This window comes from Haliotis asinina, chromosome 5 (genome assembly GCF_037392515.1).
Source record: "Haliotis asinina isolate JCU_RB_2024 chromosome 5, JCU_Hal_asi_v2, whole genome shotgun sequence".
In the NCBI taxonomy this organism is placed as follows: Eukaryota; Metazoa; Mollusca; class Gastropoda; order Lepetellida; family Haliotidae; genus Haliotis; species Haliotis asinina.
In genome coordinates this window covers 71,748,853-71,772,369 of record NC_090284.1, presented here as the reverse complement: position 1 = coordinate 71,772,369, position 23,517 = coordinate 71,748,853, and the positions used below count along the sequence as shown (strand labels likewise).

At 40.9% G+C, this 23,517-nt stretch overlaps 1 protein-coding gene across 1 annotated transcript; it reads right to left on the bottom strand.

Moving 5' to 3' along the window:
- Positions 1–255: 255 nt before the first annotated feature.
- LOC137284018 (uncharacterized) lies at positions 256–1,751 on the bottom strand. The gene is made up of 2 exons (XM_067815680.1): positions 1,613–1,751; positions 256–1,211 (listed from the first exon to the last, which is right to left on the bottom strand). The coding sequence occupies exons 1-2, from the start codon at positions 1,749–1,751 to the stop codon at positions 256–258; spliced, it is 1,095 nt and encodes a 364-aa protein (XP_067671781.1).
- Positions 1,752–23,517: the final 21,766 nt, after the last annotated feature.

The window sequence follows — 23,517 nt, the reverse complement described above, 5'->3', positions numbered from 1 at the left end:
CATATTGGTTAGGGATTACATAATGATCAACATGTGTCATACCTATGACTGAAGAATGGACTCTCCAATTTTGAAGATGTGGGCGAATTGAGATGTGGGCAAATGAAGACAAAAGTAATGGTGGGCAAAAGTAAGAAGAAAATAACTCAGTTTGCTTCTACATCTTTTTTATTTCTTTACAGTTCATTCAGTCTTATGTCTTATTCACTCAAATTTACATTTTGTTTTTATTTCTATAACAAAGTTTCATAATGTTCAGTTCAACTTGATCAGGTGTCCAGCCGCGTCTAGAAACTGTAGCGATGATCTTCTGCCAGTTTCCAGTTGCTGCTGCAGTCTAAGCAGGCGGCTGTCCAGGTTCTTGTAGAGTCTGGATCTTGGGCGGACAGCTGCTCCACGCTCAATCTGTCTTCTGGCCACTCTGTTTGGTGTCTCGAACTTCTTCATTGCGATCACAAACTCGTAAATGTTCGGGTGGTGCTTCTGAACCAGCTTCTTAAATCCAAGGTGGAATCCCTCCAAGTGATTGTTTGTTCTTGGCCCAGTGTTTCCATGTTGATTCCAAATGCGAGGTGGGAATCTTGCGTCGTAGTCAACCCATGTAGATGTGATGTAGTCGTTGAACTGGCCGATTCCGTCAACGTCGGGAGACTGGTTCAATACTTCCATCCAGGCATCTTGGATCTGATCCACTGCGAGGAGGGGGAGTGCTGCAGCACGTCGCACGTGGGTGTTGAAGGCACGGTTGTCCTTGTAGGTGTTCACAAGGCCTTTCTCTGAAACCTGCCGCCAAACCGCCTGGGTGAAGTGGAAGTAGCATCCACGGACTTCTGCATCGGGGAAGACTCTCTCAGTGGCTCCAATAGCAGCAGCTCCGTAGTCAGTCTGTACAACGGAGGGAGAAAGTTCAACGCCGACAATAACAAGCACAGAGTCCTTCAAGTAGTTAAACAATCTAATGTATGTATCACGAGACTTGCTTGGCAGCAGGGAGAAGGCGACTGGGAACATCTGTCCATCCACAAGGCAGTGCACAATGTAGACTTGTTGCCACAGGCTGGGACACACAAAAAATGTTCCGTCCATGCTGATGGTTTCTGCATTGGCGAGGATGTCCAGCATCTCTGCGGTACTGAAGATCAGGATACTGTCTTCATCTTCGCTGTCTACAACCAGGAACTGTTGTCCGTCTGTTGTCTCAGTCCAGGAACCTTAAAAACAAGCAAGTGTGTTAGACGTTGTTTTTGATGAATGAATGAAGTACACTGTCAAGAAATCAATTGAGCATTATGCAAATATCAGTAGATAAGTTAATACTTAAAAAGGTACATGTGAGGTCTACATCAGCACGGGTACGTGGGACTGGTGGAAGAACCTTGGCACGCTGACGGTAGAGTCCAGACTTGATACTGTAGAAGGAAGCAACAGTATCAGCAGCTTCTTCGTCTAGGTTCTGGATCTCTTCATTGTAGATTTACTGGACAGGCTTGATCTCTTCTTGAACGCGTTGTCCAAGTCTGGTGAGAAGTCGACTCTCTTCTTCATTCACTAGTTGGAGGATGGTTGTGTTCTGATACTGAAGTGATGTGATCCCCAATGGTGCTGCATCTACCCTTGCACTTGTCGATGATACACTTCCAGTGAGTGGCTACCTGTCTGACAACGTGCAGTCGATACTTGTGACCTCCGTGTAGAACCTGTCTTCCTCCTCTCTGCGACAACGTGAACTCTGCTTTCTGTAGGTTAGCCATTGCGACTGCCCATACTTTGCAAACTACCATACTAAATTGAAAGGAGAGAGAAGTTATTTCCGATTAGTAGATACATTAATTAATAATACTCTCTACTTTATTTAGACAAAATTGAAATATACTTTAATCTTCTCTAAGTTTCCTTCTCCATCCTGTATAACTACAACAACACTGAAACAAGAGCACTTTGTCAAGTAACTCAGAGATGTATGTGATTTTAGACTAATCCCCCCCTTGTCAGGACACCCCATTATGAGAGTAGGGGTGCATTGTCTGACCCTAATTAACCTCTGATGTTTTTGTGGGCCATTTGGGATGTGGGCAATTAGGGATGTGGGCGAATAGAGACTAAACCAAGACAGTCGACAAACTTGAATATACAAAATGCATATGTAAATAATTTTCTCCACCCGCGTCACAAATAGTATTGTTCCAGTGCACGGACATCTACGTTTAACATGTCGTGTTTTATAGACACTTTAGGTTAGAGGAGTTGCGGTAGGAGATACACAGACATAAGTTGTACCCACAATTTCAACCTTTTTCGGGTTAGCATATCTAATACTATCATCTGTAGACGTGGCGCAGTTCATTCTTCGTTTTGGACTCTGAGTCTACAAAAATCTTCCTTAAACAATGTATTTAACGAACTTATTACATTTTTGGAGGAATATTGTATTTGCCGGCAAAATATGTTCGTTTACAAGTACATTCATGTGGTCCATTCATACATGACCAAGGATCGCAGTTTCTATTAAGAAACTGAAAATTGGTACATCCCCTGGTGAAGGTGGAATTGCTCCAGAATATTTCAAGGCTTGACAATCGACGTTACTTGTTTTCCTCAAGCCACTATTTCATTCAGTATTAGACTCTGGATTATTCCCTCATTCCTGAAACTCTGCTCGAACCATACCTCTAATCAAGTCAGGATGTGCAACCGACCCAAACAACTACAGGGGTATATCACTCCTAAACGTTTCAGTGAAGATATTTACATCAGTACTGGATAAACGCCTCCGTTCGTGGGTAGAGTTGAATAATATTTTAACAGAAGTACAAGCTGGATTTTGGCCCGGATACGATACAGTCAATATATTTACCCACCAGGCTCTGTGTTCCAAACATATTTCAAAACTAAAGGATGATTGTTCTGTGCCTTTATAGGCCTTCGATTATGTTCAGAAAGCCAAACGTGTGCGTATGTCACTCAAGTTGGTTGCCATGTTAATACTTGGTTGTTATGAAACTGCAACGAGTTCTAGAGTACGTCAAAACTGCATTTTAAGTCCAATACCTTTCATCCTTTTTACAAATGAACTTGCTGCAGAAATTTATAAATCCTGTAAACATGGTGTGCCTATATCTCAAGATTCTAATGAAATTATAATGTTACTGTTTACTGACGGTGTAAATATGTTTTCCTAAACAGTCATTGGTTTGCATCAACAACTTATAGTTTTTCATCAAGTTTGTATTACTTGGGGTTTGAGTGTTGATACTGAAAAACTAATATTACTGTGTTCAGAAGTGGAGGTGTGTTAAAGAGGGATGAGATATGGTATTGTGGCAATACAACTCTGAAATGTGTTAGGTATTTTAAATATTTGGGTTTGATATTCTCATCCAGATTAAACTGGTTAACAGTCTGTTAAAATTTATCTTCTCAAGCATCAAAGACTGTGCGATCTGTTTACCAGTTATTCAAACAGAATTCCTTTATTTCTTTCAAAACTGCTTTCGCCATGTTTGACTGTAAAATTTTACTGATTCTTTTATAATTTGGGGAACTAAATGTTTCCTCTGAATTGAAAAGATTCATGTTTAAACTCTTCCTAAATTTGGGAAAGTATACTCCAGATAAGGCTGTATTAGGAGAAATTGGTCGTTGTAATATATTTGTTCTCACCAGATTAAGAGAAATAAAATGTTGGCTGGAACCATTAAAAATGGATTCATATAGCTACCCTAGGCAAAGCTATATTTTCCTAAAGCTACAGGATGATAATGGTAAGCTCAACTGGGCATCAGAGGCTATAGATACTTTCTTCATAGTTACTGGATTTTCTCATGCGTGGATTTCTCAAGAGGTTGGAAATGAATGTATTTTTTTTATTTACTTTTAAGCAACATTTTCAGGACACTTTCTTCCAGCAATGGTCTATGTGAATAAGTTTTTTCAGGACACTATCCTTCACATTGATCTTTGTTAGAACCGGAGTTTTACATTATGAATCTATAAGATAACTCTTTAATACGGGCGTTTTAAAAATTTAGAATTTGTTTTCATTATTTTGGAATTCACTATTTATGCATATTTCAGTGATGATAATGAGTTCATCACTAAATATTGTAATACTGGGAATACTGAAAGTGAATTTCTTAAAGTATTTGTGTATTCAGATTTACGAAGTAAGTATCTACCATTTATATCAGCCACTGTTAGGGATAAACAAATGCTGACCAGCCTTCTGGAATGAAAATCCTAAGAATATTCATGTTATTTAATCTATTGCAATTTATTTAAAACTTGTGTCACCACCACCACGTGCATTTAAGTGCATCAAGTCTATTTATACTGCAAGCCTTTAGGCCCAAAACACTGAATAAAGTGAATCTAAGAAGAAACATGATTATTTAACGTATTACACCACCATCTCACACAACAAATATGTGTACAAAACGCATTCGTTTTAACATCGATCAGAATTTCAGATGTGGTTAGCAAAATCAAAACAGGTAATGCTGTCAAGATGTCCAAATTAAGCATCTGGTGAATCAAAGATCGGATAATTCTTCTAGAGCCATCAAATAGCCACTTCCCTTCCGCTGATTCCCCTACCTGGGAGGCGGAACACCTGGTGTGGTTTATATTTATATCTATGCATGAAGATTCAGGTGGACAACAAAAACATATCCACAAGACTCAGTGCCAAGTAAATGATTTCAACTTTCCAAAAGTCACTTTTCCCATCACACAATGCGACATTCCCAAAGACACAGCTTATGGTGTGTGCCTTTCACAGCATTTGAGGTACTATCAAGCATGATCTTTGTAAAATGATTTCAAAGACTCTTGCCAGCGATCACGGTTGCAGTATTCAAGGGATGAGAACAGCTTCCAAAGGTTTTGTGGTAGACATTTGATTCCCTATTTGGATTTTTATGATAAGCTCCCATAGCGTTTGATGAGAACTACTGACATGCCAGTGCATGTGGTTATGACGGGTGCTCCCGGTGGAGCGGCATATGCCTATGTACACGACTGTCATCTCTACTCAAAAGTGAGCCATAAACACATCCATATTCTGTAGTCGAAATCGTACAGTCGACTGACGTGAGATTTTTTGTGGATGCGGAAAAGGATTTGCAGCTTGTAGTTTGCAATTGCAAGACTTTTATAAGGCCAAGTACTTTTATAAGTTCAGTTTGCTTATGTCGTGTCGCGTGACTAGACAAACATTCATTACATGTAATCGTTGACCACACAACGGTACTTTTATGAGTTTCAGTGACGTCGCTGCAGCGGGTTAATTTCAAAATTGCATATTACTTGACCCGAGTTTTTCACATTTTTGTAAACAAAATATAATGAGAAGAGACACGCTTAATGCAAGAGCCCAAGGGCGTTTTCCATATTGATTCGCATAACTGTAAGGATATACGAACGAAATAACGCAATATGTATACATGAAAGTGACTGTAGAGCGTCTATACCAGGTCGTAGAACCGATCCACAAGGGTAAACAGAAGAAAAATATACACGTAAAAATAACATGTTCCACGTTTTAGGATGTTTTCTCAAAGAAAATGATTCTAATAAATACGTTTATCTAGATGTGCAGACTCTTCCGAAATGAAACAGATGAAAAAAGCATATAAATACATAAGTTATTAATCAAATGTTGTTTTCTATCTCATCTCGTAATCACAAATACATTCTCATACAAAAGCGTTCCCCTAACTAGTCATTGATCTGAACGATGACTCAGTCCAACAGAACTGCTAAGGACTGAATACAGGAGCGTGTGATCTGGAATCTGTGTCTGGAGTCAATGACCGACCATTACTCAATGACACCACTTCTGTATAAAGTCTATATGAATGGAGTAATCACTCCTGGCAAATACAGTCACTTGCTTTCCTTACGATTACTGATATCATTTAAACGAAAGCGTGGATTATAAAACCCTTTGATGTGTACACGCGCCACCACAACAAGACCCACAAGATTTCTGTCGTCAGCACAACAATATCAAGAAGTTACCCATGATCAATGTAAACTTTTTGAAATAAATATTCGTCTGACAATCTGGTGCCGACTCAGTCTGCACAAAGACTGGTACGCCCTCAGCAACGTGAACCTGTGCTCTTTTAACCGTCATGGTAAATAATAATTACATCCCGTCATAACACTCCCAATGAAGTACACGTCAACTCCAGGGAAAAATCGATTACCTGCCGAAACCATTCCGAAAGTGGGAAAAGGGAATTATTAATTTGACAGAATTTGTAACCAGCTTTCTGTTTATATCTTTATCTTAAGTATGTATGAGCAAATGTAAAATTAATATGTTTTTGGCGTAAAACATATAAAACTATGCATGCCATGCTGCAACACCAGGAAACGGAATTTCAAACTGCCATGGCAGTCTCCTTGATATGGTCATTTAGTATTGTCCGAGATGAAACTATATCTCTATTGCATTCACATGTAATAAGTATTCACGTGTAATAAGTATTCACATTTAATAAGTATTCACGTGTAATAAGTATTCACATGTGATAAGTATTCACGTGTAACTGAATAGCAATGTAGAACTAACAGACAAGCTCTACATTTTCCAGGACATTATAACATCGACTTTAGTGAGATGTACGCTTGAAAACATGCCTCACATTACACACAGTGTGACCGCTGTAGCGTGATCATGGAAAATCATAGTTATAAACGTCACAGTTGTTGTAATAAATATGAAATCAGTATGATACTCGCTGTCATTCACTGACTATGTTTTTAATTCTGTGTGTATTTATATGCAAAGTATTGATTTAAAACCCTTAAATGTCACATAGAAGGGCAAAGCATGCGATATTGGGAATACTTTGAACATATGTTAACAGAGAAATCGGAAACAATTTGTTTATTTATCATTTATTATACCAGTCACATACAGTATACGGAAGACAAAAGTCAGTTGTACCGCTGAAGACAGCGACAGCCATGTTTATTATGGCTCAGGAATCATGGTCGAAATAGAACAGGTTGATTATGAACAGGTGACAGAACGCACATCGGGCCCAAGTGGTCGAAATAGAACAGGTTGATTATAAACAGGTGACAGAACGCACATCGGGCCCAAGTGGTCGAAATAGAACAGGTTGATTATAAACAGGTGACAGAACGCACATCGGGCCCAAGTGGGCAATGGTTTGTCACTTACACGCTCGGGCAGTAGTCGGTCTACTTCACTATCTTTTGCATATGTGTAAACATCTCAATATTATGAGTGAAGCCTGTTGCGGAAGTGTGCACATCTACATTTACACGCTGTGGAAACGTTTAACAGAAGACATGTTTCCAATATTATTACGCTGCAAAGTGCATAAATGCAAATATGTTATTTAAATACACCCTTGTTTATGTGTGTTATATTTATTTCATTATAGTTAGGACATATACGTCGTTTAAAACACCAAACAGATTACTTAACTCGCATGATTCTTGTACGGACTCACTTTCAGAACGTCGTCCGAAGGAACGAAATAAATTGACATCTAACGACTTCTTTAGAAAACCCATTCTTTCACAAATCATAATTATTCTTAACATTGATGTCTGTTTTTTCTCTCTTAGGTATACATTCCATGAACATAATGTAAAATAGTCTTACAAGTGAATAACGATAATCATGTCGGCTTCTACATAATAGCTTCATCAGTTTCCAGAACACGACAAAATGCCATTACATTTGTAATAAGGGATTTGCGTCTTATAAAATCACATCAGCTTACGGTTTGCTTTGATCTCCCAATCGTTGGTAAATGTGTCTTCATTTGTAGTATGGTATGATAAATATTGGGAGGGGGAGGGAGGATGGGGCGGGGAAGTGTGGGTGTAGGCATAAGGTGTCACAAACTCGTTGAGGGCAGATGTGGCGAGCCAGAAGCCTGTGGTCGATACTGCACCCATCATCACCACCACACACGTCATATCACCTATATCAACCATCACCAACACGGCACCCATCATCACCACCACACACGTCATGTCACCTACATCCATCATCACCACCACACACGTCATATCACCTACATCCACAATCACCACAACACACGTCATATCACCTACATCCACCATCACCACCACACACGTCATATCACCTACATCCACCATCACCACTACACACGTCATATCACGTACATCCACCATCACCACTACACACGTCATATCACCTACATCCACAATCACCACCACACACGTCATATCACCTACATCCACCATCACCACTACACACGTCATATCACGTACATCCACCATCATCACTACACACGTCATATCACCTACATCCACCATCACCACCACACACGTCATATCACCTACATCCACCATCACCACTACACACGTCATATCACGTACATCCACCATCACCACTACACACGTCATATCACCTACATCCACAATCACCACCACACACGTCATATCACCTACATCCACCATCACCACCACACATGTCATATCACCTACACCCTTCATCACCACAACACACGTCATATCACCTACATCCACCATCACCACCACACACGTCATATCACGTACATCCACCATTACCACCACACACGTCATATCACCTACACCCATCATCACCACCACACACGTCATATACCCTACATCCACATCACCACCACACACGTCATATAGCTACATCCACCATCACCACTACACACTTCATATCACGTACATCCACCATCACCACCACACACATCCATCATCACCACCACACACGTCATATCACCTACATCCACCATCACCACCAACACGTCATATCACCTACACCCATCATCACCACCACACACGTCATATACCTACATCCATCATCACCACCACACACGTCATATCACCTACATCCACCATCACCACCACACACGTCATATCACCTACATCCACCATCACCACCACACACGTCATATCACGTACATCCACCATCACCACTACACACGTCATATTACCTACATCCACCATCACCACCACACACGTCATGTCACCTACATCCACCATCACCACCACACACGTCATATCACCTACATCCACCATCACCACTACACACGTCATATCACCTACATCCACCATCACCACTACACACGTCATATCACATACATCCACCATCACCACCACACACGTCATATACCTACACCCACCATCACCACTACACATGTCATATCACCTACATCCACCATCACCACTACACACGTCATATCACCTACATCCACCATCACCACTACACACGTCATATCACCTACATCCACCATCACCACCACACACGTCATATACCTACATCCATCATCACCACCACACACGTCATATCACCTACATCCACCATCACCACCACACACGTCATATCACCTACATCCACCATCACCACCACACACGTCATATCACGTACATCCACCATCACCACTACACACGTCATATTACCTACATCCACCATCACCACCACACACGTCATGTCACCTACATCCACCATCACCACCACACACGTCATATCACCTACATCCACCATCACCAATACACACGTCATATCACCTACATCCACCATCACCACCACTCACGTCATATACCTACATCCACCATCACCACCACACACGTCATATCACCTACATCCACCATCACCACTACACACGTCATATCACCTACACCCATCATCACCACTACACACGTCATATCACCTACATCCACCATCACCACCACGCACGTCATATCACCTACATCCACCATCACCACTACACACGTCATATCACGTACATCCACCATCACCACCACACACATCCATCATCACCACCACACACGTCATATCACATACATCCACCATCACCACCACACACATCCACCATCACCACCACACACAACCATCATCACCACCACACACATCCACCATCACCACCACACATGTCATATCACCTACACCCATCATCACCACTACACACGTCATATCACCTACATCCACCATCACCACCACACACGTCATATACCCTACATCCACCATCACCACCACACACGTCATATACCTACATCCACCATCACCACCACACACGTCATATCACCTACATCCAACTTCACCACAACTGCACCCATCACAACACCGGTACCTGTATCGATATCACCACACACGCACCCATTTCGACACCTAAATCCACTATCCACCACTGCCGTACCCATCACAAGACCTACATCAACCATTGTCATCTACCCATCATTAGGTGTCATGAGTGTGGTGGTGATGGTGGTAAATGCAGGTGTCATGACGGGTGTGATGGTGGTGATGGTGGATGCAGGTGTGGATGCAGGTGTGGTGGAGTGATGCGGGTGTGATAATGGAGTGATGCGGGTGTGATGACAGGTACGCTGATGGAGTGGTGCACGTGTGGTGATTGAGTGATGCAGGTGTGATGACAGGTGTGGTGATGGAGTGGTGCAGGTGTGATGGCAGGTGTGATAGCAGGTTTGGTGATGGAGTGATGCAGGTATGGTGATGGAATGATGCATGTGTCGTGATGGAGTGATGCAGGTGTGATGACAGGTATGGTGATGGAGTGATGCAGGTGTGGTGACAGGAATGGTGATGGAGTGATGCAGGTGTGGTGACAGGTGTGGTGATGGAGTGATGCAGGTGTGGTGACAGGTGTGGTGATGGAGTGATGCAGGTGTGGTGACAGGTGTGGTGATGGAGTGATGCAGGTGTGGTGACAGGTGTGGTGTTGGATGGGTGTAGGCGTGTCCAATGGATGTAGATGTGGTGGAACACAGGTTGTGTTGATAAAGCATGGGTGTAAACATGTTGGCTGAGTATAACTGTGGTGGATACATGTAGATGTGCAAAATGGTTTCAGTTTGTTAGATGAAAGTGATGGTGATATACTCACGCTTTTGATCATTCGCTGTTAGTCTGTATACTGATCAGCAATGATCAGCAAAGGACAATCGGTCAGATTGTTAACTAATGCCATTATATCGCACGAAAAGAACATATCTCCTTATCCAGCCTCACACATAAATGCAACTAGCATTTATTTATACATTCAGTCATAGTTTCAAGAACTTTCGAGCCCTTACGACCATTTCCACTAACGTGGAGAGCTCTAGTAGAATCGTAGTGGTCTCGTGTTGTTGTTGTTCAAAGGAAGGTAACTCTAAGGTACTGTCTTAGAGGCGTCTTAGATAATTCTCTGTAGGAACTGTGACCCATAATAACGAACACTAAAAGTTTAAATATTGTGACCCAATTACCCAATCTCACAACTACCGCAAAAAATAATTAAAAGCAACTCAAATCATGGAAGATCCGCTCTCGTAACAACTGAATCACGCATGATGCACGGAAATTACCTCTATGATGTTTTGCGAATGCAAATCGATGGAAGGTAGATACATCTAAATCTGTTTTCTTTCGTCGTCAGCAATATCAATATCTAGTGATGACCACAAAACGATTTGAATCGCATTCCAATATGTAAATTTTGACAAAACGTTCCAATACAGTCCTAGTGAATATTAAGAAGGGGACTTACACCACGCCGAAGGTCCGATCTCGATTCCCCACAATGTGTGGAGCATAGTTTCGGTGTTCCCCGCCGTGATAATGGTAGAATATTGCTAAAGGCGGCCTAAAACCCAACTCACTCACTCACTGACTCGAACATTTTTCATAGTCAGATCATATTGCTGTGCCGACAAAAAAGCATCATGAACTTTGTCGGATGCTATTAGAGATGAGGTGACGTCTTGACAATATTTTGCTCACATGATGACGAGCATGTGTGTGTATGGCTGTTTGTACGATCCCAGACTTACACTGGTTTCATAATGCTAGTTCATTGAGATACCATGATGAAATTAAGTATGAATTCTCCACTCAGACACAACATACCGACTCCGAGCTGACAAACCCATGTTTTACCCATTAATGCCGAGCGCCAAAAAGAGATAAGCAAGTACCACATTTTCCCGTCGTTTTGGTATGACGCGGCTGGGGATCGAACCTGGGACCTTTCACTTTCCGGGCTGACTCTCTAACTATTATAGACCATGGAGGCTTTCTTTTAGGGCTGAGGCAGAGAGAGTAGGCGGTCTGGAACCTGGGTCAGAGATGCGTGTTTGGAATCCACACGTGTGGGTGGCATCTACACTAAGAGCCTGACATTGTGTTTCTGTTGACATGTCCTCCGAACGTGTCACATGTTGTTCCGTAGGCGTCGGATTGACATAAAACGTCATGCTTCAGGTCGAACATTGTCATGGCTAGCCAGCTGTAATTTTCACCCAAGCGTTGCATGGTGACTCATTAACAAATATGTTAATGTCCAAAAAGTAAGCAATAATGTCGAATTAGCGGGCTCATTGTACAAAACAACTAAAGCAATTACTCATAATATTATTATTCTAGTCTTTCACCTTATATTCGTAACATACACTCCAACAATAAATCAGCACCAGTTGGTTCTTCTAGCTTGTTGACTAACATATTCTGACAATTTTCAGACTGATATTATAAACGATTACAAACTAAATGATTCATGCTAGTGCATCTCTGGCCTGAGTGAGTGAGTTTAGTTAACATTGATTATTCCAGCAATATCACGGCGGGGGACACCAGACATGGGCTTCGCACATTGTGCCCATGTAGGGAATCGAACCCGGGTCTACTGCGTGAAGGGCGAACGCTTTATCCACTGGGCCACCCCACCGCCCCTCTTTGGGCTTTGTGTGTTTTAAGATAGGTGTAAATGTATGCTTGCCAAACAGCAAACATCCAGAACACGCTGACATAGGAGAGACACACATATTTTTTGTCTGAATTTAATTGAAATAGATTTAACATTGTGAATATAATAGAACTGTTTTATATTGCTGCATGTGTTTGAATAAACATACCAGATGTTATGAACATGTTCCTAAAAAACGAATGTGGTGTCACGAAAATCAATATTCTATATAGATTTAATTGCTTGTTTGTATATAGGTATTTCCGGTGTTGAACAACATATCCCGGGCATTCACTAGACTGTTCTGTTTTCAATATAAGGCCTCTTAACAATCGGGATGGAAGAGAGAAAATTGTTTTTCCCCTTTTAAAACATGAATATGTTCCAACAAATGATCCACGTATCAAACTGTCAAAACGTTAACACGTTGGCGTCGTTGTTTACGAATTAGTACTACGATGCGTGTGTATCCATACGTAAGAGGGCGCACAACTGTCTCTACTGCGAAGCCTTTTCTTCCCGACATCCAAACACGTCGTGTCTTTCTTATTACTGCAGTTGAGAGACTGGGGTGGATTTCCCTCAAGACGCACCCAATGTTTTCTCTATCGATGCAGGAAAGTCGTAGACAGCACATCCCCTTGCAAACACCCGCGGGCCAGTGTCTTCTTTGTGACTAAGTGCCTCTTAACGTGTTGTTATCGTGTGAACACCTGGTGCCCTCATTGCCGCGACATGCATGACGGCATCTTATCGCGCGAACGCCCGGTGTTTTCTTTGTAGCAAAGTGCACGAATGCATCTTTTCATCGTGTGAGCACCCTGTCATGCTAGTGAAGCAGACATTTTCCCTCTCACAATCACAGGGTCTCGCCTGCCACTGCAGTGACGCGTGAAATAGCAATATCATTATTTTCCGAATAGGAGAACATGCGTGTAATGACGGTGAAGCACATCATTCTCTCCATATTGTCTACACGAGGTGTGATCTGTGGGACGTGCACGAGGGGTGGTAGAAATATTCTCCTATAACCGTCTTTCGTGGGCATTTTAGAACTTGATTTTATGAATAATGGCCTTTTTATGGATATACATAATAAAGATGCTTATCCATAAAAAATGCCATCGCTCTTCTCATAATCATGCCTGGTGCAATGTGTAACCCTGTTGAGAAAGAGGAGAAAGTTCTCACTTTTATAGTCACAGTTTTTTAAGAGTCAAATCATTCTTGATCACGATAAAATCCTAACTGACTGTGTGCAATTCAGACAAGCAGCATCTGTCAACGATTTATACTTACTTTGTGATGGGCGAGATTATACATAATCGTGGCTGTTGCTGAAGGCTGTCATCTCACTTAAAAGGTGTCGCCTCTCGCAGGAGCATTAGTGAGCATCTGGCTTAGGTCTGTTGTCTTTGATAGAGATTAAACCCCGGGGAATTATATACCATGGACTTTCCTACAAGACAATACTCAACAAGTGGATCAGCACGAATGCGTCGGAATATATCTAGATTACTGAAAGACTTCGGGTGGAATATGCTTCAGATGTGTCGTGATATTTCGACTGAAGTTGGAATACAACTCGAATACACCTGAATACAGCCAGAACGCCCCGAACGTTCTTCAAATGACACCTGACGTCACCAGAACGCCTCCGAATGGCACAAAAATCTGTAAACCTGTCACTGAAACGACTGATAGCATTTTGGTGTCGCATTCTTATAAATTTTGAAAAAAAATGTTTATTTGGATATTCCCTTCCGCATGCGGTTCGAATTTTGGAAATATTTTTTTCTGGCTGATTCTCCTTGATTCCTGACAATTCGAAATAAGTATGAAGGGACCATTACGTTACCAAGGACATTGAGTCAAGATTTCAGCATGCAACATCCCACCAATAGTAGTGACCATTTGATACAAGCATACCAAATAGCAGATCGTTTTGGCAGCGGCGTATTCATGTGGTGACAAACGGACTCCATGGAGGGGGTGCTGGATACCCTGTACCCGGTACCCCAACAGGTGAACCCTCCGCGAGGTAACACGGTGTGTTCTTCGAAGATTTACATAACTGACATCCAAATATGTCGTATGGGCAGTATGTTGACCCGACTGGACATCGTGTGCTTTGGTCATTTGTTCATTATGGTAATCCGTATTTCTGATAATTGCCCGCAGTAACAGTAATGGATCGCCATATGAAGATTAATTACTGTCTTTGAGCACACAGAAGCTAATCACCAAAGGCTGATGAGATTGTTCACAGATCACATTGTATTTTCAGGAAAGATCTGATCTACTTAACTCATAGTTCCATGGTGGACTTACATTTACCGCAGAAACTAAATGCTTATGTATAACTGTACGACTGTCGATTTTGAGCATGATCGTATGTCAAGCAAAGAGGGTGAGAGGAGATGTGATGATGGCGGTCATTGAGGCTGAGGGGTGAGACGACAGGGGTGGGGGTGTCACACGTGTATTGATGAGGCGAAATGTCAGTCATTATTGTGAGATCATTGTCCTGATAAAGCCAACGGATTTTTTCGGATATCGATGCAAATTAGACAGGTCATATGCAAATTTTAAGGATTACTTTCACAGTGTAAACAAACATCGATGGCGCCAATAGTCGGCGATTAACACTCCAGTGTAGCGGTGACTTAGCATAACATCACTTTTCTCTTGTTTGTAAACAAACCGCATATTCATAAACAGGCCAAGACTGGCATAACGCCAGCGATTCGACACGGTTTTCATTCTGTTTTACACTTTTATTACTAGTAAATGTTCTTCAACAAGTGCGACAGTAAGGTTTAATGACAATACGTATTTATATTTCGAACCGACTGCACCGTTTGCTCTCCATAAGGCTTCGATGACAGCACGTGGAGCCGTACAACCCATTGTTACGAGTGTGTATTTTTGTTATTAATTCAGCAATAATTATTATTGGGTCACAATATTTTGAATGATAATTATGATTATGTCACAATGTTTTGAATAATAATTATGATAGGTCATATTTCGTTTTAATAGCTGGCCAACACTTTCAGGATTCTGGTTTTCCGGAATTTATCTGCTCCTAGTTTTCAATGTGTTTACTTCCGGGAGACTTATTCGAGGGCATTCTACAGTGTTGACGATCGCTGTAAGTGCCCGAACTTTCGGGAAATGACTTAGTATGTATAAAAGGCTGGTTGCCGTGTTGAGGGCGACACACAATCATTTTAACTGTAGTTACATCATCTGCATCCGTCAACGCCTTATCTACATCAGCTGCTTCAGACCGATCGCTGTGTTTACATTCTGCATAGTTGATTCCCTCGCACACACCAAGACTTTGGTGAGTTTTCTATATTGTATTTTTGTGACCCATTGACTTAGATTTTGTCTCACTTATATTGTATTTGAAATCTGTATTGGGACTATTGACTTGTGACTTTTTATACCTTGCTCTCGTTGCATAATAATACAGAATTTGAACGTTTTTGACTTGTCTTTGTTCTGTTTTGCTGGTTCACAAGGGGATTTCGTACATAGTTTATCATGGTAAATTCTTAACCGTAACACCATGTAAACAACGATCGCTGCGCAAATCGAAATTGTGTTACACGTTTTAGGACATTTTCTCAGTGAAACTAAAGTTTCGCCATTATAACAACGATGTTTAATTAGATGTGTAAACTCATAAAAAATGAAAGAGCTAAGGAATTGTGTACAGAATATTGACTGGACTGTTTAAGATGTAAGGAATCATCACATCTTTCCAGCTGGTCGCATGGAACTCTGGGTAGGAGAGTGTCGGCGATTGTGTCCGGACTGACCCTCGTAGTTTCGCTACTCTCAGTGCTTTGATCCCATAAAACTGATGCCTGGTTATGATATATAGATGGAGTAGATTACAAAGCAAAGATACAAATCCATAGGCTTATGAAGGCACCAACATCAGTTCCCCGACCGTTTGTCGGTACATGTATACTTTGCGAGAGAACGGCACAGGAATCCAGGTGCACAATAAAGTTTACTTGTTCAAAAGATTAATTAAAGATTTCTAAAGGTTTCTGCTCGCGTTTGTTAATATTTCTAAGACGTAAACTAAGATTTGTTGACAACAATAAGCTCCTTTACATAAAAGCTTACTGGGAACTAGGGAACGTAACGTATTGTTACTGTGGCAAATGAAATCACATTCTTAAAAATTCTAAAGTAAGAATGACGTTTATGATAAATAGGTTATCACACTCGCCAAGGCTCGCTAAATACAATGTTTACTCCTAATGCAGAATAGTAACCTTCCCCAAACACCTGTGTGTGAAAAGCTTTATGTATTTACACTGCTATACTGAGTCTAACAAACCTTAGATGAAGGTTGGGTACGCTAACACGTGAGCTACTCATCACCGTCCACTGAAACGTTAGACGGCCGATCGAATTTAGCCATTCAGACAACGGCTACTGTTTAGGGCTCGGCGGGACTTACGGTTGGCTTTCAAATTCACCAATGACTAATTAAATGTTTTGAATTCTTTCAGAATTTAGTTTGAGTTTCTGTGTGAAGCGTTTTTGAATTCTCTTCTCCCCGGTCGCGGACAGTAGTCTCTCAGCAGACGAAAATCGGCATGAAACACCGATATTTGACCTGCATATATACGCTTAGTGGTTTCTGATTACGTGGTTACTATATGTATTAGCTATTATTTCCGCAACATGACATCCGGGTATATTGACAAATAAAAAATTGACTTTCAGCGACTGTTAACTCAATGTTATGAATAATGGGGTCCTCCATGTGTATCACTCATAAGCCATCGTGCGGAAAATAACGTTCGAAATCGTTAGAGTACAAACGTTTTGGAGGCAAGAGTTCAAACGGTGTTGTAAGTAAATAAATCATAGGTGGCAAATCGTTTTACAGTAAAATGCTTTAATTTGAATATGATATTGTTACTATTTACTGGTGGGAACTTTACAATCCTTACACAGTTTGCTTATAAATCCTATAAGATAAATTTTCCTGAGTTTCATGAAACTGTAAAATCCATTTGTAATTACCTCAAAGCAACTGGTATAGAAAAATGCTCAATTGTGATACTAGATAACTCTACAAACATAAGTATAAATAATCTCACTTCAAGGAATGTTTAATGTTTAATAGGAATTGGGCAATGTATGAAAATCTAGTAAATAAAATTCACAGTAGGGCTGTGCTCCCGGTGGTGAACCAGTGCGCTCTCCTGATCTGCGTTGAGAAATCCGCAGGTAACAAAATATGGGCACTGAGAACAATGGAAAGTCTGACGACAATGTACATGGGATGCAAGCGAGACATTTCAAAGGCGAGCTTCGCATACTTAGCATGCTTTTCCAGAATCTTGCCAATCACGCTGCTGTCAAAAGGGACAGAAAATATAATGAAATAAATAAATTCATTAGCTTAATCAAAAAGGACAAGATGAGGTTTGTTGGCTGGATGTAGGCCTATTCCACAGTAAGTTCAAAGCATCATTTCCATGACACCCTTGACATGTTCATGGTCTTACAATGGATGGACCTCGGAGTCAAAGCCATGGGCATGTCTGGAAGGTAGTGAAAGTAACGTGTCATGCCATTGTGTCGTATACGATATGCTGTTTGTGCCAAGGAAACACGTCCACTCGAAAGGTGCTGGACAGTCTCAGTAAATTCACAACGCAATTGGCATTTCATGTTAATATTTTCTTTAAAGGTCACATGCAACCAAAAAATCAAACATAATTAAAACACATTTATCACTTATTCATGACATATAATATACATTGCTGCTTTTAAGAAAACAAATAAACAAAATTATAAGCGTACAATCGCGATTCAAAAGTGCAATATTTTGTACTTGGGCTTACTTCCCCCGAAACGAAGCCCTCGGGAGACCGAACCCAGTCATAGCGGGTGGATATGCACTCAAGTGTAACGACGGCTTCCGATTGGCTGTTCCATTTGCTGACGTGCTGAGGGTTCATGGTGTGTACAGAAAGATGATCTGTTTGATGGGCATTTTAGAAGTATAGCCAGTAACAAGAAAGTAAGATTCTTTGTGGATAACAACATCTTTTTGTGTACTTGATGCGTCGTTTCAGTATGGATTCATATACTGTTGTCAAGCAAAATCATATACACCAAAAGAAGTCGGTATCCATGAAGAATGTATATAGAGATGTTGGGCTTAGAAAATACATGTTCTCTCAATTTGCGCTCGATCCAAATAAAAAATCATCTCAGTAGAGATGGTAAACTACTGTGTGGCTGGAATCTGTCATTCGTCCAAGTACAAAACAGGACTGGAATCTGGAGTTTGCACAAGTTTCCGTCAGATCCAGTCATCCGAATAAAATGAATGTAGTTTGTTTGCAACCCACAGACATAAAAACATGTCATGTGTATCACACGTGCCTAATTACATAATGTGGCACACACGGGACTCGGGTGCAGGAGTCATAAATCAACTTAATTTCTTTATGTCGTATAGTCTGATAGGTGTTAAGTTCAAATTGCACGTGGTCAATGATTGAAGCTGTGTATTGCATGTTGTCTTTAGCAGACAGGCAGACAGACATGTAGGTGTGAATAAACGAGACACTGAGTTTTCTCTGTGACAGAGACTGCTTACCACAATCAACAAGTTGTTTTACGTAACGAGTAGATTATGTACTTGTTTGTGTACACAACCAAGACTAGACTACTGCTTACGACCTCAGACGCTGGGCATGCATACTGTTTCAAGCTCCGCGAACCTATTCACTGCGCATGCGTTATGGACGCAGCGCAGCACAGCTGTTGAAACTAGTTTTCCCCCCAGCGCTGGGGGGAATTTAGTGAAACGTTTGAACTCCGATTTCGCGGGCTTTTTTTCATCGCGTTTTTTTCAACTTTACAGGTTGAATTGGCATTTTTTATGATTTGTTTCGGTAAGTGCACACCGAAAGGTACCAGAATCTGCAAAGTTGTGTTTTACGTTGCATGTGACCTTTAAGAATCACATTTTGGCGATTGCGAGTGGGAAGTGACTGGTCCTGAGCAGCTAAAAGAAAGCCCTCAGTTTCACATTTGAGAGCAGCTCACTTCATCCAGGCAGGAGTCAGATGGATTCCTGCTCAGTTCCGCACACACGACGCAATGGCTTCTCAGAAGGCATCTCCACAAATAACTGACTCTGGACAGACTTGGTGAAGGGCTTTACCTGGTTTACTCCCGTCGCTGTACCCTCCAGCAGTACCACCCTATCAAGACAATCAGCCTCAGATTCAAATACTGTCCAACAACCCTTTCACGCTTAAATATCTGTGGACTTCCTTGCTTTCATTGTGAGTCTTGATACCTCCTCAGAGGATTATCCGATAAATAAATATGTGCAAGAGTACACAATTCATTTATTTTTGTTATCGCATGTGATGTTACTATTATTGTATTTATGCGTTTTTAAATGATTTTGTATCTCTTTATTCATTCATTCATTCATTCATTTATTTTGATTTTTACTTTTCATGTTCTGTATAACATATAGTTATACATCTTGAACATGTAATATGTCTACAGGAATAATATTACGGAAAAGAGCCCAATCGGTACCTGCAAATGTTACTTTCGAGGTTTGGTAAGTGTTCTCATTGGTCAGTTCAAATGACTAACGGTCTAAACTGGGGTTTGTTAGACTCGGTGTATATAGCAGTGTACTGAATACTGAACCAAAGGTCCTGACAGCTTAGCAAGAAATGTTTGACTGCTTCATCAGGAAAATATGCAAAGCATTCCAGCATCCTCTTGTGTTCACATCTGCGAAATAGTCATAACACATTGGAAGTTGTCAATGTGACTCAGTGTGCTAAAACGAGCAAGGGGACTAAACAGAACCCGCACCGAAGAATATGGACTATTTTTTATGGATATACACCTTCTTTATTCAGTATAGGCGACTCTTCCACAGACATTCTAATTTCGTGATCACTTGCTTCACAACGACATTTGAATATACGTCGAAACGTTGCCTAAAAAGAAAAAGAAGCTGTATATCCATAAAATAGCCCTCATTCTTCATCTACCAAACTTCTGGAAAGCTTGTCAAAGAAGGTTCTCGCACCACCATTTTGAAAGCGTAGACAAGCGTTTCGAGCTGCTGTAAACGAGTGCGGATAAACGATTAATATTCTTACGCTGCCATTCATGGCTTGCAAAGAGCCCCTACCATTTCGGTCATACCAGGTAACCGACAGGTCAAGAATCATAGAAAAGGTAAAATATAAAAAAGTTCAACATTTCACAATGCGTTCGCTGTCAAGCAAGACATCCACACATGACCTTGAACCCTCTTGGCACGTCACCAATCAACTAAGTACCTACCAGTTCAATGTGCATGATGATGCCTCTAGCCCTGATTAGTACTTATTCAATTAACTATCTCATCCTTCATGAACTTGACGGTGCTCACCATCTTGCCAGCATATGATGGATTAAACTGACGAGGTTTGCCGACTGAGGCTGATGCCATCTCACGGGATTATCAGCTAGGTGTGGCTGTCTCACTGTGGGGTGCCCGTGTCAGGTGGCAGCTGTTACTATATGCCGTCGATTTTGTAACACCAGTCCTCGCGTAGTTATGTGATACTGATCTTGTTTTGAAATTTAGAGGCTATGAGATCGATTACGTATTGCCCAAATACATAACTGAAAATAAGGAATATTATCTAATGAATGTAAACCATATGTTCTATATGTTCATTTTCATGAGGTAACGTGAATTACACTGTTATGAAGTCATATTAAACATATATTCTGAATAAGATTATACCATTATAAAGGCATGTTCTGGGTATATACGAAAACGACAATACTCTTTACCGAAAATGTAATGATCTGTTGTTCACACTAGATGACTATGTACTTTAAACTACTCACTCAAACTGTTAATATACTATCAGTGGAGAAATGCACATATTAGTGTTTTTTGTTTTTACCCTGAGTCACACACATGAATGACAGATCAGTAAAAATTTCTATGCCTCGGATACCTACCAAGCTTGTCGCCTAATGCACAGAACAGGTGAAATCAGTAAAAAGTCTTGTAATGCTCAGACAAGTACAAAAGGTGCACATTTCGTGAACAGGTGACTGTACATGTGTTGAATAAATGGCTGAGTGACTGACCGACAGAGTGACTGAGAGTGATCTGTCAGGTTACTGTTGGTAGTAAGTACCTTGTTACTTTATGCCACGGATGAAGCAAAGGGAAGAGTAGGCAGGTAATCATGTCTACATATGGAATTCCTGAGAATCGCCCTGATCTGTTAAAATGAAGTAAACAAATAGAGGACAACACGGACTACTGAACATAGAGCCAATGAGATGGGTGTAATGCTTGAAACAGTATTCACTGACCACTTTGCACGCGGATATGGATAGTAATCTTGTATTGAAGAATATGTCCAATAACATAAAACACTACAAAACCACGGGATTGTGTATGGCATTGTGATTGTTTATAAAAATAACACTGCTATACCTTGTTGATTTCCGTCTGGGCGTGAACACTGTCGTTGATAAGTACAATAATCCAAATGTATGTAAACATGTCACACATATGCATATGAAAACACACACATGATATTAACCTTGTAGCCATTTGTATTTACATCACAATTATGATTATTTTGATGTTAGACATGCACATGCTACGATCTCACACGAGCATCATGTGCGAGCCACAAAGGAAATATCAACTTTCGCTAACCTGTTCATGCTGTTCAATAAGCAGGACAATCGTCTTTCTATCTAAGTATTTATGATTATGGAACATGATGGCGTCTTTTGTGCAAGTTAATATTTTGCTTTGGGCCCTAGGTAAGTCATTTTGTAAAGCCTGTCTCACCGGAGAATCTGGCGATAACCTGTGGCTCTTGCGAATAATGTCACAGGCCGAATTTTTCAAATAGCTCTTCATGTCCTGATTGCTGGAGTGTGGCATCCCTGTAGCCCTGCTGTTGCAGGCTGATTTCCACCGGTTCAAAACATGACAGCATGTCGGAACTGTTTGTGTACAAGGGTGACATCGCCCACAGACCTAACCATCTGTGAACGGCTGTGTACGGGTTCGTCCTCACCCAGGTTCGGGGATATTCTTAGACAGCTGGCAACCATGGTGCTAATATAAGTTAACTCAAATTGTTAGAATGCTGTTCTCAATATTGAGGTCCGTATGTGAATACGAGGGTCGGCTATACTTAAAAAGAATGATACAAATGCAACTGGTTTATGCTGTATTTTTCTACGTATCTTTCAACCCCAAGCATATTGTTTTTGCTATGTATCAGCCTCATGATCCCCATTTTGTTTGACGTTTTATCTTGTTACCGTCCATGAACGTAAAGCCTGCCATAAATGCGTCACAAACTTCAGGAAACAAAATATGAAAAGACATTTTGTGTGGTTGAGATGGGTAAAAGTAAATATATTAAAGTGCAATAAAAACAGGCGGTTTTTCATTTTCTGCAATTAATTTTAGAAATATTATACCCCAATATGTGTTGTGATGACTACTATCTCGTTAACCACATTACCAACATATGTGAAATATGGGTATGGCTTTGTTGATGACTACTAATGAAAGACCCGGAAACATTGCAAACATTGGTCAGTGAGAATGTGGGCCGACTACATTTGTTGTGACCATACAGCTAGCTTGGTCTTAAGTGTAGAAGGGTCATAAATATTCATCAGTGGGCGGAGTTTATGTGCTACGACTGTTCTATAATTA